Source organism: Megascapheus bottae, chromosome 7 (assembly GCF_031878675.1).
Source record: "Megascapheus bottae isolate mThoBot1 chromosome 7, mThoBot2.hap1, whole genome shotgun sequence".
In the NCBI taxonomy this organism is placed as follows: Eukaryota; Metazoa; Chordata; class Mammalia; order Rodentia; family Geomyidae; genus Megascapheus; species Megascapheus bottae.
Genome location: NC_143515.1, coordinates 59,324,037 through 59,338,366, shown reverse-complemented (window position 1 = coordinate 59,338,366; position 14,330 = coordinate 59,324,037). Strand labels below are relative to the sequence as shown.

The 14,330-nt window shown below is 42.9% G+C and overlaps 1 protein-coding gene across 1 annotated transcript in view; it reads right to left on the bottom strand.

The window, feature by feature from the left end:
* Nucleotides 1-11,892, bottom strand: part of Eif2ak2 (eukaryotic translation initiation factor 2 alpha kinase 2) — a 29,396-nt gene extending 17,504 nt beyond the window's left edge. Inside the window, exons 1-8 of the mRNA XM_090337142.1 lie at nucleotides 11,810-11,892; nucleotides 8,596-8,720; nucleotides 7,998-8,118; nucleotides 6,486-6,631; nucleotides 4,028-4,151; nucleotides 2,207-2,271; nucleotides 1,851-1,938; nucleotides 63-97 (exon numbers count right to left, since the gene is read on the bottom strand). Coding sequence (XP_090193268.1) covers nucleotides 63-97; nucleotides 1,851-1,938; nucleotides 2,207-2,271; nucleotides 4,028-4,151; nucleotides 6,486-6,631; nucleotides 7,998-8,118; nucleotides 8,596-8,714 — 698 coding nt within the window. The 5' untranslated portion in view covers nucleotides 8,715-8,720; nucleotides 11,810-11,892. The remainder of the gene's footprint in view (nucleotides 1-62; nucleotides 98-1,850; nucleotides 1,939-2,206; nucleotides 2,272-4,027; nucleotides 4,152-6,485; nucleotides 6,632-7,997; nucleotides 8,119-8,595; nucleotides 8,721-11,809) is intronic.
* Between the last annotated feature and the right edge of the window lie 2,438 nt (nucleotides 11,893-14,330).

Sequence of the window (14,330 nt, the reverse complement as noted above, 5' to 3'; positions counted from 1 at the left end):
AATAAGGCTGAAAACATAAAAACTCTGAAAGAAAATCCACAAATAAGTTCAATCATACTCACAATCCTATCTTCTTTTGATGGATTTTGAGACCATTCTATAACAAAATAAAACGAGAAATAGATTCACTTAACATCATTAAATCAATCAGTGATTTAGTGTATGTGTAGCTTTTTTTGTTTTCGGTTTTGAGGTTTTTTTGGCCAGTCGTGGGGCTTGAACTCAGGGCCTAAGCCCTGTCCTTGGACATTTCTCAAGGCTAGAGCTCTACCACTTGAACCACAGCACCATTTCCAGCTTTTTTTCTATGTATGTGGTACCAAGGAATTGAACCAGGGTCTTCGTGCATGCGAGAGGCAAGCACTCTACCACTAGGCCAAACTCCTGGCCCTTTATGTGTGTTTTTTGTGTTGTGTTTTTAGACAGGATCTCTGGGCTAGTCTGGAACTTTCTATATATCCGGGTTGGCCTTGAACCTGTCATTCTGTGGAGTGCTTGAATTATAAATGTGCCACAGTACCCATCTAATTATATTATTTTCTTTAGATGGCCCTGTGGTTATATTTCTTAGTCTGTATGACCAAAAACTTCATTATACATGCCAGGCACTGGTGGCTCACATTTTGTCTTCTCAGTCACTGGGGGAAGCTGAGATCTGAAGATAATCATTCAAAGCCAACCCCTGCAGACAAGTCTGTAATATTTTTGCCTCCAATTAGCCACCAAAAGCCAGAAGTGGAGCTCTGGCTCAAGTGGTAGAGTGCTAATCTTAAACAAAAGTAACTCAACACCCAGGTCCTGGCTCAAGATCTAAAATCAGCACAGAAAAAAAAAATGTTTTTTCAAACCTGTGTTTGTTCTCATCAAGCCTTGAATCAACATTTGGTATTATAAGGTTTAAAGTTAGTTATGATTGAAAACAGGATCAACATTACCTAGTTGTTAGGAGAGAAAACCAAGATCATAGGCCTATTCAAAAATATCAGGGAAGGGTTGGGGATTTAGCTCAGTGGAAGTGCACTTGCCTGGTAAGTGCAACAAGTGCATGGCCCTGGAATAGGTCCTCAGCTCCAGGGAAAAACAAAATATCAGGAAGCCAAATGCCAGTGGCTCACACCTGTAATCCTAGCTACTCAGAAGATCTGAGGATTGTGGTTCAAAGCCAGCCCAAGCATGAAAGTCTGTGAGACTCTTATCTCTAGTTAACTACCAGAAAAGCAGAAGTAGATCTGTGGCTCATAGTTCTGGCCTTGAGCTGAAGAGCTGAGGGACAACACACAGGTCCAGAGTTCAAGCCTCATGACCAATCAAAAAAAAAAAAAAAAAAGCAGGGAAAGATCTAGGGTGTTGGACCAGTGACAGAGTATTTTTGAGGCTGGAGGTCAAGTCTCACCAAAGAGGGAAAGGTGACAGAGAGGAAGGAAAAGAGGGAGAGAAACAGAGAGAAAGAGGGGGAAAAAAAGAAGAGAAGGAGTGATAGAAGCCTAAAGGATGAGGAGAGAGAAAACAAATGAAAAAAATATACCTAACCATGCAAGTCATGTTTTTGTGGTGCGCGCCAGTCCTGGGGCTTGAAATCAGGGCTTGGGTGCTGTCCCCGAGCCTTTCTGCTCAAAGCTAGTGCTCTGTCACTCATTTGAGCCACAGCTTCACTCCCAGCTTTTTTGGTAGTTATTGTAGATAAGAATCTCAGATACTTTTCTGCATGGACTGGCTTCAAATTGTGATTCTCAGATCATAGCCTCCTGAGTAGCTGGGATTACATGGTGAACCACTGGGACCTGGATATGCAAGGCCTTTTTAAACAAATCATCAAGACTAAGAAGGAAGTTTAGGGACTAATACAATACCATAGAAGATGTAGAAGCATTTATACTGTCACTCTTGTCACAACTTCCAGATGCATCTGCCGACGAGTCACTTTCTGATGCAGAAGCACTAAAAGAGAATAACTTCAGTTTGTGAATTCTGTTTCTTTTTGAATCTGTAAATTTCTCCTTAAGATGGAAAGTTTTTCTTTCAGTTACAAAGAACCTTTTATTATGTGTGTGTGTGTGTGTGTGTGTGTGTGTGTGTGTGTGTGTGTGTGTGTGTGTGTGTATGATGTTGAGAATCTAACCCAGGACCTGAATCATGCCAGGCAAGCCCTCTATGCCCCACTTCTAATCCTCTGGCAGCAATATGAATATATTTAATATCAACTTACGATGTACTTGTAGAAGAGACAGTCAATGAGCCACTAAAATAACCAGGGGACCTCGAGTCAGTTCTCTGAAAGAAAAACAACCCTTCTTAGGTTTAAATGCAACTAGCTAATTTCTCAACAGTAGTTCTATCACTGAATAGTCATGGCTACATTTATTTCCCTCAGAGCCACCAAATTCACAGCCATGAACAATTAATTGCAAGATTTTTGTTTTTGTTTTTGTTTTTTTTAGAGATATTCCATAGTTTATTTAACCCATTAGCTTTGGTTGTCAAAGTTTTTTTTTCCAAGAATTTATTAACGTTGATTTTTACATCATATTTTAACAAGTTTAACATACAAGTGTTCAAGGAGGGAATCTCTATTTACAATCACTGGGACTTAGTATTTAGAACTTAAATACAATTAGGCTAAGGGTTTGTATGTCATAGAAACATATTAATTTATGAAATAAAACATTATGTCTATAGAGTCATAGGTTTTTATGTCTATATAGTTATGTTTGTATTTCCATTACCATGTCCATAGCTTTGGGTATGCAGTTATTGAGTCCTCGCTCTTGTACTCTTTGGATTTAATAGCCACATATTAAGGATACCATGCGCCTTTTGTTCCTTAGGTCTTGACTTGTCTCACTCAACATGATTCGCTCTAGATTCATCCACTTCCCTGCGAATGCCATTATTTTATCTTGTCTGTTGGCTATGTAGAATTCCATTGTGTATATATACCTCATTTTCTGTATCCATTCATCTGCAGTAGGTAATTGTTTGTTTTTGGTGCTTATACCAGGGCTTAACCTCAGGGCCTCTTACACTTAGTTGTCTTCTTTACTCAAGGCTGACACTCTACCACTTGAGCCATATCTCTTCTCTAGCTTTGTGCTGGAGTTAGTTTCACAGCCTTGCCAGGCATGGTGGCTCACGCCTGCAATTCTAGCTAGTCAGGAGGCTGAGATCTGAGGATCAAGGTTCAAAGCCCAGGCACTAACGTTCATAAAACACTTGTCTCTAATTAAACACTAGAAAATCAGAAGTGGCACTATGGCTCAAGGAGGGCATTATTCTTGAACTGAAGAGCTCAGGGACAGTGCCCAGGCCAAGAGTTCACATCCCATGACTGACCAAAAGAAAGTTTCACAGCCTTTTCTGGCCAGGCTAGCTTGGAAATTTGATCTTCAGATCTTAGCCTCCTGAATAACTAGGATTACAGGTGTGAGCCACCTGTGTCTAGCTTAATACATTTTAAATGGATGCTTGAACTGAGTTTAAAATCATGCCCATAGCCATAGCTCATTGGTGGGACCGTGGAGAAACTGTTCATAATGGTTGTCTTGGCATTGTGAAAACAATGTAACCTCAAGTCAACTTCAGAGGGAGTATTTATTTATTTATTGCCAGTCCTGGGCTTGAGGCACTGTCCTTGGGTTTCTCAAGGCTAGAGCCTTACCACTTGAGCCACAGCATCACATCAGGATCGTTCTGTGTATGTGGTACCAAGGATTTGAACCCAGGTCTTTGTGCATGCTAGGCAAAGCACTCTACCACTAGGCCAAACTCCCTGCCCACGGAAATTTTTATTTTTATTTTTTTTACCAGTCCTAGGGCTTGAACCCACGGCCTGGGCACTGTCTCTGAGCTTTCTCAAGGCTAGAACTCTACCACTTGAGCCATAGCACCACTTCCAGCTTTTTCTGTATATGTGGTACTGAGGAACTGAACCCAGAGCTTTCTGCATGCTAGGCAAGCACTCAAACACTAGACCACACTCCTGGCATGAGGGGGAGTTTTCAAATGTACAAATTAAATTAACAATACATACCAGTGAACTTTTTGATACTATCTGACGGTAAGCATGCTTCGCAGCCATTTGCTTTGCTTCTTGTTTGGTGGAGCCTGAGCCAACCTCATACTCTTCATTTCCAATTTTGCATTTGTAATGAAATCTAGGGGAAAATAATAGAGTATTCATTCAAATATCTAAAGTAAAGTAAATCTAATATACAATTTTGTGTGTGCACATGGAGTATGGGTGTCTTGAGCCTTGAACTGGGTGCTGTCCCTAAGCTTTTTTGCTTACTCTACCATGTGAGCCACATCTCTACTTCTGGGTTTTTTTGCTGGCTAAGAGTCTCACAAGCTTTCTTCCCCAGCTGACATTAAACTGTTGTCCTTATATCTCAGCCTTCTCAGGAACTAGGATTACAGGCTGGAGTCACTAGCCCTCAACGATCTAGCTTACGATTAAAAAAAAACACAAATTTACAAAGGCCTTAGCAGAACACTAATTTATTAGACAAAATTCTATTCTATTGGGCTGGGAGTTTGGCCTAGTGGTTAAAGTGCTTGCCTAGCATGCATGAAGACCCGGGTTCGATTCCTTGGTACCACATACATACAAAAAAGCCGGAAGTGGTGCTGAGGCTCAAGTGGTAGAGCTCTAGCCTTGAGAAAGTCCAAGGTCAGTGCTCAGGCCCTGAGCTCAAGCCCAGGACTGGCAAAAAAAAAAAATTCTATTCTATTTTTTGTACTTATCATAGGGCTTGAATTCAAAGTGTGGGCACGGTGCACTGACTTGTTTTAAACCACTGGAAATATTAAATTTATTTCTTTGTATTTAAAACGGCCCAGGAGGGGGAAAACCAAGATGGGTGGGGGGTGTGGGGGGGGGAGGGAAATGGGTACCAAGACATGTGAAAGGGTATCAATGTATGTGAATTAATGCACCTTCTATCTGGCAAATATCATGTAACCCTTTTACTAATTACAATAAAAAAAAAAACGGCCCAGGAAAAGTTAACTATTCTGAGTCAGAAACAAAGATGGGAAAGTTCCTTAGGAACAAGATAAACTAAGTTACATAAAGCTCCAATATAATACTTTTTGTTGTATTTTATTGTCGGGAGAATGTATAGAGGGGTTACAGTTACATTCATCAGGTAATGGGTATCTTATTTCTGTAACCTTGATACACCTTCTCATGTTTTCATCCCCCTTTCTTTCCCCCCACCCCCTCCAATCATCTTGTCTTCCCCCTTCCCTTCCCTATTTCAAATAAACAAATACATGTATATAAAATATACCAGGTAACAAAGTCAGATACAGTAACAACATGAGATAAACCATAAGAGGGGAAAAAAGCCAGACGTGGTGGCTCATGCTTGTAATCCTACCTACTCAGGAGGCTGAAATCTGTGAATCAAGGTTCAAAGCCAACCTGGCACAAAAGGACCTGAGACTTCTATCTCCACTTAACCTAATAACTTCACATAGTATATTAAGAACAACAATCACAAAGATAAACCTCTTGATTCCATATCCTAGAGCTCATTTTGTTTAGTTTCATCTTATATGGCCATATGTACATAGCTTTTGAGTCTAGGAGAGTTCTAGATGTGTACTAATTATTACAAATGAAGGAAATCATTGAGCCTATGTTCCTTTGGGTCTGGCTTACTTCACTTAATATGATTTTTTCCAAGTCTTTCCATTTCCTTGCAAATGGGGTGATGTCATTTTTTTCTGATGGCAGCATAGAATTCTATTGTGTAGAAGTACCACATCTTCTTGATCCATTCATCTACTGAGGGACATTTGGGTTGGTTCCACACCTTAGTTATGGTAATAATGCCGCAATGAACATCATTGTGCTAGTAGCTTTAGTATGTCCTTGTTTCTGGACATTTGGGTAAATGCCAAGGAGTGGGATTGCTCTATGTTTAGTCTTTTGAGGAATTGCCATACTGCTTTCCAGAGTGGTTGAACAAGTTTACACTCCCACCAACAGTGTAGTAGTGATCCCTCCTGGCCACATGCCCACCAACATCTGTTGTTATTGGATTTCTTGATAATGGCCATTCTAACTGGAGTGAGGTGGAATCTCAGAGTTGTTTTGATTTGCATTTCTTGTATAGCCAGAGATGTGGAGCATTTATTTCTTCATGTGTCTATAGGCCATTCTTATTTCCTCTTTTAGTCTTTAGCCCACCTTTTAATGGGATGGATGTTTGAGGATTTGTTTTTGAGAGATTCAGTTTTTTTAGCTGTAGGTAAGTGTGCTTTAACTTTTTCACTCAAGGCTGGTGTGTGTCCTGAGCTTTTTTGCTCAAGGCTGGTGCTCTATCACTTGAGTCCTCAGCCTTGAGTTCAAGCCCCAGTACTGGCACAACTAAAATAAAAATAAAATCTTCTAGGTATACTGATAATTTTTTTGAGAGTTAGACATGGAAATAAGCACTTAAATACAATTAGAAAGGAGGAAAAGCCAAACTATATGTTACCTTTGGGACCCCAACTCCATGGATACACAGGGTTCATAGTACACAGGCTGATTTTCCTTCTGGGCAAATCTGTTGATGAGGCCTATGTAATTCCCCTTGGATGAACCTTCTGACGTTTCCACTGTTAGTGGTAAAGAACTATCTTCCTACAAAGAAAAAAACAATAATATAAACAACAACACAGATTTAACTCTTCGTTTTCCTAAGAAAATTATTAAGCAGTGTGTGTGTGTGTGTGTGTGTGTGTGTGTGTGTGTGTGTGTGTGTGCCAGTCCTCTGGCCTGAACTCCAGGCCTAGGTGCTGTCCTTGAGTTTTTTGCTCTACCACTTGAGCCACAGTTCCACTGCTGGCTTTTAGGTGGTTACTTGGAAATAAGAGTCTCATGGACTTGCCTGCCCGGTCTAGCTTTGAATCTAGATCCACAGACCTCACCCTCTTGAGTAAGTAGGAAAACAAGTATGATCTAAACAATTTCAATAAAATTAAATTCTAATCAAACTATGAGCAAGGTTAAAGACCATATAGATAATACATATTTTCCAATTATATTACCTTGTTAAAATTGTAACTACACACCTATCCCTACAAGACAAAGTGTTTTTAATTTAGAACTTTTAATTTATCAATAGAAATTATATGCATTTATAGTGGACAAGATGATATTTTGAAACAGACATTATGAAATGGTAAATGGAGATCATTAACCTCAATTATCTTACATACTTAACATTTTTGGTAGTGAGAATAGCAACAGTCTACTCTCTCACCAATCTCCAGATATATAGTACATCAATCCACTCATTTTCCTTTTAGAATTCCATTAAGAAAATGATACTATGATACTCTCTAGCTGTATCCTTACTTTTACTTTTCCCATCTTCAAGGACACCAGTTATACTTATGTTGCTTCTCCATTATCCTTCCTATAAGCACTCTGGTCTCTTTCCTCTTTCCTTTACACTTCCTCAATTAAATAGCAAGGTCTCCTCAATTCTCATCTTTTCACATCTCAACTTCAGAGTACTTCTGGTACTTGTGTATTACACTAGGCAACGGGAGAAAAAAGATTGCACTAGCAATGGAATTTGTAAATGAATGTCTGAATGGCTTTACTTTATATAGTATATTATTACAGAGAGACATTATAAAACGATTATGGGTTTCTTATACTATATGTATATATGTGTATATTTTATATATATGTGTGTGCATATGTATTTACATGTATATAAGTATACACATGTGTATATACATTTATTTTTTATTTTATTTATTTTTTCCCAGTCCTGGCTTGAACTCAGGGCCTGAGCACTGTCCTTGGACTTTTCTCAAGGCTAGAATTCTACCACATTGGCTACAGAACCTCTTCCAGCTTTTTCTATGTATGTGGTACCGAGGAATCGAACCCAGGTCTTTGTGCATTCTAGGCAAGTACTCGACCACTAGGCCAAACTCCCAGCCCCACATATACATATGCATATATATATTTTTTAAAAAAAACAGCTACCAACCTTGTTTTCTTTATTAAGTATCTCAACAGCTAATTTGGCAGCAGCATTTTTTGCTTCCTGTTTTGTTTTACCTTCAGCTTCTGGAAATTCTCTTCCATCAATTTTCACTTGATATGTAAACCTGGCAACAAAGATAATAATCGCAAGATATTGAGCAATTCATGCATTTTATAAGGAGTGAGGTCCAGTAACCATCATCTGCAGAACTCGTTTTCAGGGTTCGAACCTACATATGAGATAGAATTGAAGCAGCCACCCCACAAACAAAGACAGCACATCTTCTTGAAGCTTGGAGAAGCTTGGACTCTCTCTTTTTTTAATGAAATCATCTGAAGCTATTACTCTACAACAAAAGAACTCTTGCAGGGCTATCTTTGGCAACTTTGCTGTAGAATTAAAGTACTGGCCTCAAAATGGTGCCAGACTTGCCATTCTCCTGGTTTCCATTTTTAGGGAATGTACACTGTTATTTTTTAATTATTTATTTGTGTGGGGGGTGTATTGGACATTGAACTCAGGGCCTCACACTTGCTAAGCATGCCCTCTTCCACCACTGACCTACAGCTATTGGAACTTGGTGTTTGTGACGAATACTTGCCTTAAAGCATGTGGAGGGCCTGTTACTGATACTTGATGATAGTTCAGCTCTACACTGTGCTTCTGACGGTATTTATTAAGTTCTTCCATGAAGAAACCTGGGTAATGAAGACTAGCCATGTTTTCCTACAAGAGACATGTGAATGAGTACTCGACAGTGACAGAAATCATCCATCTCATTTTCCCAATCCAGTTTAGGAGGGGTGGAGAGGAATCTTTTGTTTAAATGACTCATCTAAGCCCCACATCAATTCCTTGAAACTTTATTTCAGACCCTTTCTTTCTCTCTCACAAACTGCACTACCATGTTAATTTCTCCAAAATAGTCTGCTTTCAAAACTCAGCTGGGGGCCAGGAGTGTGGCCTAGTGGTAGAGTGCTTGCCTAACATGCACAAAGCCCTAGGTTCTATTCCTTGGCAGCAGAAACACAGAAAAAAGCCAGAAGTAGAGCTGGGGCTCAAGTGGTAGAGCACTAGCCTTGAGAAAGCTCAAGGACAGTGCCTAGGCCCTGAGTTTAAGCCACAGGACTGGGGGAAAAAAAAGATGAAATTCAAATGGGTAGAGAAAGAAAGGGCCCTTTTCTTCATTCTGCTCCCTGTTTCCACTGAATGTCAAGTACAAATCTGTCTGTTCTCTTGTTGAAGACGAGAAGAAGGTTACAGGAGCAGTGTGAGAATGTTTTGATGTTGAAACTAAGATGTGGCATATATATAATACATTTGTGAAATCAGAAAGGATTTTGCTGCACAGGCATTGATTCCCCTATGAACTCTCCGCAACTCCCCCTTTGAAATGAATTTTATGATAATTTACCTAGTGGGTGAATTAAGAGATCACAGACCTCACTAAACTAAGATTGGAGCAGTGATTTAAAATATTAAAAAAAAATTAAGGATATACAATCTGAGTGTAAAGGCAAAACTATAAAACACTTAGAAGTTTAATGTAACTGTAAGTCTTGATGATCTTGAGTTTGGCAGTGGACTCTGAGATATAGAAGACAGCAAAAAACAAAATAGATAAACTTGGCTTTGTCAAAATTTTAAAAAAAATTGTAAAGGACAATATTAAAATAGAAAGCCAATCTACAGAATAAAAATAACTGCACTTGATTTATTGGATAAGAACCTATTATACAGAATATAGAAAGAACTCTCACAACTCAACATCAAAATGAGCAACAACCCAACCAGAAAATAGGCAAAGAACTTGAACAGCCATTTCACCAAAGGAACTATATCACTAGCCAGAAAGAACATGAAAAGATGGCCACAACATTAGTTATGAGAGAAATGAAGCTTAAAACCACAACTACATACAACCCCTACAGCTAAATATATTTCATGAACACCTCAAGAGTACAAATAATCAGACAATACAAGTATGGTAAGCACTGGAGAATCTGGAACTCTCACACATCCTGTTCTCAGGTGACTATAACAAACCAGTAACATACTGTACATTTCAAAAACCATAAGAATCCAGGTATCATGGCACATGACTATCATTGCAGCACTCAGGAGGCTGGAACAGAAGGAAGTTTAAGGCCAGCCTGAGCTACATAGCAAGATTCTGTCTTTAAAAAAAAGAAAAAAGAAAGAAAGAAAAAGAAAAGCAGAAAAACAGTAGAAAGGGAACTAATAAAAAAAGAAGTGTTTTTTAAAATGCTGGGCTATGGTGGTTCACACCTATAATCCACAGCAACTCAGGAGACTGAGATCTGAGAATCACAGTTTGAACCAGCCAGGGCAAGAAAGTGCATGAGACGACCTCCAATTAATCACCAGAAAACCAGAAGTGGTGCTGTGGCTCAAAGTGGTAGATCACTAGCCTTGAGCAAAAAGAGCTCAGGGACAGGGCCCAAGCCCAGAGTTCAAGCCATATCACACACACACACACACACACACACACACACACACACACACACACACTAAATAAATAAATAAATAAATAAATCGAGCTGATTTAAAAATATATATATGCTAACTAAGGAACCAGTAGTTTACTCCTGTAATACTAGCTACTCAGAAGGAGGCAGTTAATGGATTTCAGTTCAAGGCCTGGAACCAGTGGTTCCAGGTACTGAGAAGGCTGAGATTTGCTGATCATAGTTGGAAGCCAGCCTGGCAGACAAATCTGAGAGCCTCTTAGGGTACAAGCAAAATGCCAGATGTAGAGGTGTGGTTCAAGTGATAGAGCTCCAGGCTTGAACATAAAGATGCTAGGCCCTGAGTTCAAATTCTAGTACAGGAAAAGAAAAAGATAGACAGAGAAAGCCAGAGAGGCTGACAGCTGCAGGGAGAATCCTGAAGCACAATACCGGCAATATGGGGGCAGGACAGACAAGAGTTGGGTTTCTTGTAGAGGTAGGTTGCTCACTGGCCTTGGAAGAAGGAAGGTGACAGTGAAGGTTTGGCCTGCGCAAGTGTGTGGGTGTGGGCAGGAGATGGGAATGAGGTGGGGGTGCTGGGTCTAACCCCGCCGTCCTGTCCACAGGGTGGATGGGGAATTGGCTTTCACTGGTGCCGTCGCGGTGGGGGAAGGTGAAGTCCCAGGTCCCAGCTGATGAGAGTGCCGGAATTTCTACGGGCAGGCGTGGGGACTTGGTCTATAGGGTACTGGACCTGCCAATCTTGGGTCACACTCCCTGTGACCCTGCCTCGTGACCTGACCCTATTTAAGCCCAGACCCGATGCCTCAGTCTCCTGTGCGTCCTGGCTCTCCCCTAGTCGTGGCGTCCCACTTCAGCTCTCCAGTGGGGCCGATCTGGTTTGTTGGTCTGGTTTGGGGGTTCTTTCTTTGGCTGGGTTTTCTGACGGTGTCAGGTGTGTTGGAGGGGAGGCTGGTCTTAAGACAGGAGTCCACCCAGTAAAGGCTTCTGCCCGGACTGAGAGTCCTGGGGACAGGCAGAGCCCTCCACGAAGAGGAAAGGGGCAGGAGCCCCGCAGGCGGGAGCAGCCCTGGAGCCCCCGGGCTGGAGAGCCGGGGCAGGGCCAGGCAGGGAGCCCGGACTGAAGGAACTCTCAGGTGGCTGGGCAAGGCCAGTGGAGAGGGGGCGGGGGACAGGGCTTGGCAACTGGGCAAGTCCTCCTTCACTCCTAGCACGAGATTTCCAAACCCCACTTCTGAGACGTCCCTACGTGCAGCCTGCCCGGCCACCCCTCTAGACCCGGGCTTGTCCCCGTCACTGGAACCCTCCCTCCGGGAACCATACCTGTCCCGCCGAACTCGACGGCGAGGGATCGACTTCCGTGCCCACGGTGTTCCCCGCGTCCGATGGACGATCCTGGGCGACCCAGGGGGCCCCCCCGCTCGCTCGAGCCCCTGTGTCAGCTGCAAGACGCTCTGTTCTGCTCTCGGTTTCGTTTCCCCGCGGACTCCGCCTTCCCGGCGCCCGCGCCGACCCGGGCGTCCCGTGCGCCCCACCTCCGGGAGTCCCCAGCGTGCGGGGCAGCGCGGGCGCTCAGCCCTCCCCCCACCAAATCCCCACTCCAGGACGGATGGTGCCTGGCCTCGGCCCCGAGAAGAGAGGAGGAAGCGCCACCGCGGCTCCACAATCCAAAGGGAAATCCTGATCCCACTTATTCTTCAAAGCCGACCCTTGGGATGGGGGGTGGAGAGCTGGCACTGCCGCTGCCGGTTGCCCAAGCCTGTCATTTTAGCTACTCCGGAGGCTGAGATCTGAGGATGGCGAGTCAAAGCCAGCTCCAGAGAACCACCTAAAAACAGGAAGTGGAGCTGTGGAGCAAAGCAGTAGATCACTAGCCTTGAGAAAGAAAATAAATAGAAAGGAAGGGAGGGAGGGAGGGGGGAAGGAAGGAAGGAAGGAAGGAAGGAAGGAAGGAAGGAAGGAAGGAAGGAAGGAAGGAGGCAAGGAAGGAAGGAAGGAAGGAAAGGAGAGAGAATGAGAGAAAGAGAGAGAGAGACAGAGAAGTTCAGAGACAGAGCCCAGGCCCTGAGTTCAAGCCCCATGACCCACAGAAGAAAAGAAAAGAAAAGAAAAAAAACAAACAAACAAGTCGCCTCCTCCCCTTCTTTGCTGAGGTGTGGACGTGGCCTGGGGACTGCAGACACCTCCTGGTCCCCACCTTGTCATTCCTAACACTTGCCAGTTTCTGTACCAACTACCAGGCCAGGTAGGGAGAACCACTGGATCCCTCACGGACCTTCCAACCACCTACCACCAGCATCCCCACTAACCCAGCCCAGGAGACCAGGGTCTCAGGCCAGAGAAGTTAGTAGCAGCCAGTGAGAAGGGGAGCTGGAACTAGACCCATGGGTTTGTACTCATCATCTTAGCTGGGGAGAGGGAGGGAGGAAGGGAGTAGGGGGCCAAGAGAGAACTCAAATCTAGTTCAAGAATGGTGTGCCCATCCACCCTCACTTTTCTTCTGCACCTCCTCTGCAGGGTATCAACGACACAAATTCTGCCCTCTCCTTTGGGGCTTGGATCCTGCCATTTGGTTTAGGTTCCCTAAATGAATCTCTGGTGAGCCGTCTGGAAGGCAGACAGGAGGCAGAGTCTTTTTTCTGTAGCAATATCAAAGTGAAAAAGAAAAAAAAAAGGCTCCAGCTAAGGTAGGCATTTACTTAGATCCATTTTTCAGCTTTGTGGCATAGTGTGAAGTGGCTTGGGTAGAAACATTGGCAGTAACAAGGACAAATTTTTTGACAGAGTGGAGACTGAACTGCCCAAGCAAGATCAGACAATATCAGGTTTTTTGTTTTTGTTTTTGTTTTTTGTCAGCCCTGGGGCTTGAACTCAGGGCCTGGGCACTGTCCTTGAGCTTTCTCAAGGCTTGAGCCACAGCACCACTTCCAGCTTTTTCTGTGTGTATGTGGTACCAAGGAATTGAAGCCAGGGCTTCAAGCACACTAGGCAAGCACTCTACCACTAGGCCACACTCATGGCCCCAATATCAGATTTTATGATCACCCCAGAAGCCCCTCTCTTTTTGTATTGCCTCTGGCAGATGTTACAAAATTCAAATAGAGAATCCAGTGCTTCAAGAAGTGGAATTAAACCCCAAATTTCATTCACAGCCTTGGTGATCTCTTCAGTGAACATGAAGGGGATTATTGGAAAAGAATGAAGCCATGGGAATTTGGCAGGAGTTGAATGTATCCTAGGACCCTTGCCATTCGCAGATCTGTGCTTCACAGGCCTCTCACCACTGAGCGGGCCATCACCACCTATCCTCAGGAACCTGAAGCAGTCACCTTGACAAAGTGGTTGCTGATTTTCCAATGTATGCCTCCAGCTAGAATCAGATACTAATACGCCACCCAAAGACGGGGAAATTCCCGTGCTGCTCAGCAGCTGGCAATGACCCTAACCACCTGTTCATTTGATCAGCTATGAATGAAGCTTGGTGGTTGTCCACAGGAAATGAAATTGTTATGCCAAGTAATGTAGACAAAGGAATTTAGAAAAATCCTAGGGAAGGTGGAGCATTGGTGAAAGTTCAGGTAACCATTGGTGGCTCACACCTGTAATTCTGGCCATTCCTGAGGCTGAGATCCAGGACTGTAAGGACTGGTGACTAATGACTCTTACCCAGAGCAGCAAAAAGTGCTGCCATTATTCAATAGGGCCAGGGGTAGCATGTCTCATCTAGGGATTCCTTTTGAGGTCCCGCATGGTAATTCCATGATTAGCAATAACTGTTCATGGAAATCAATCCCTGGCCAACACAGGAAGGACTGCTAAAGGCTCAGGCCTTTTTTTTTTTTTT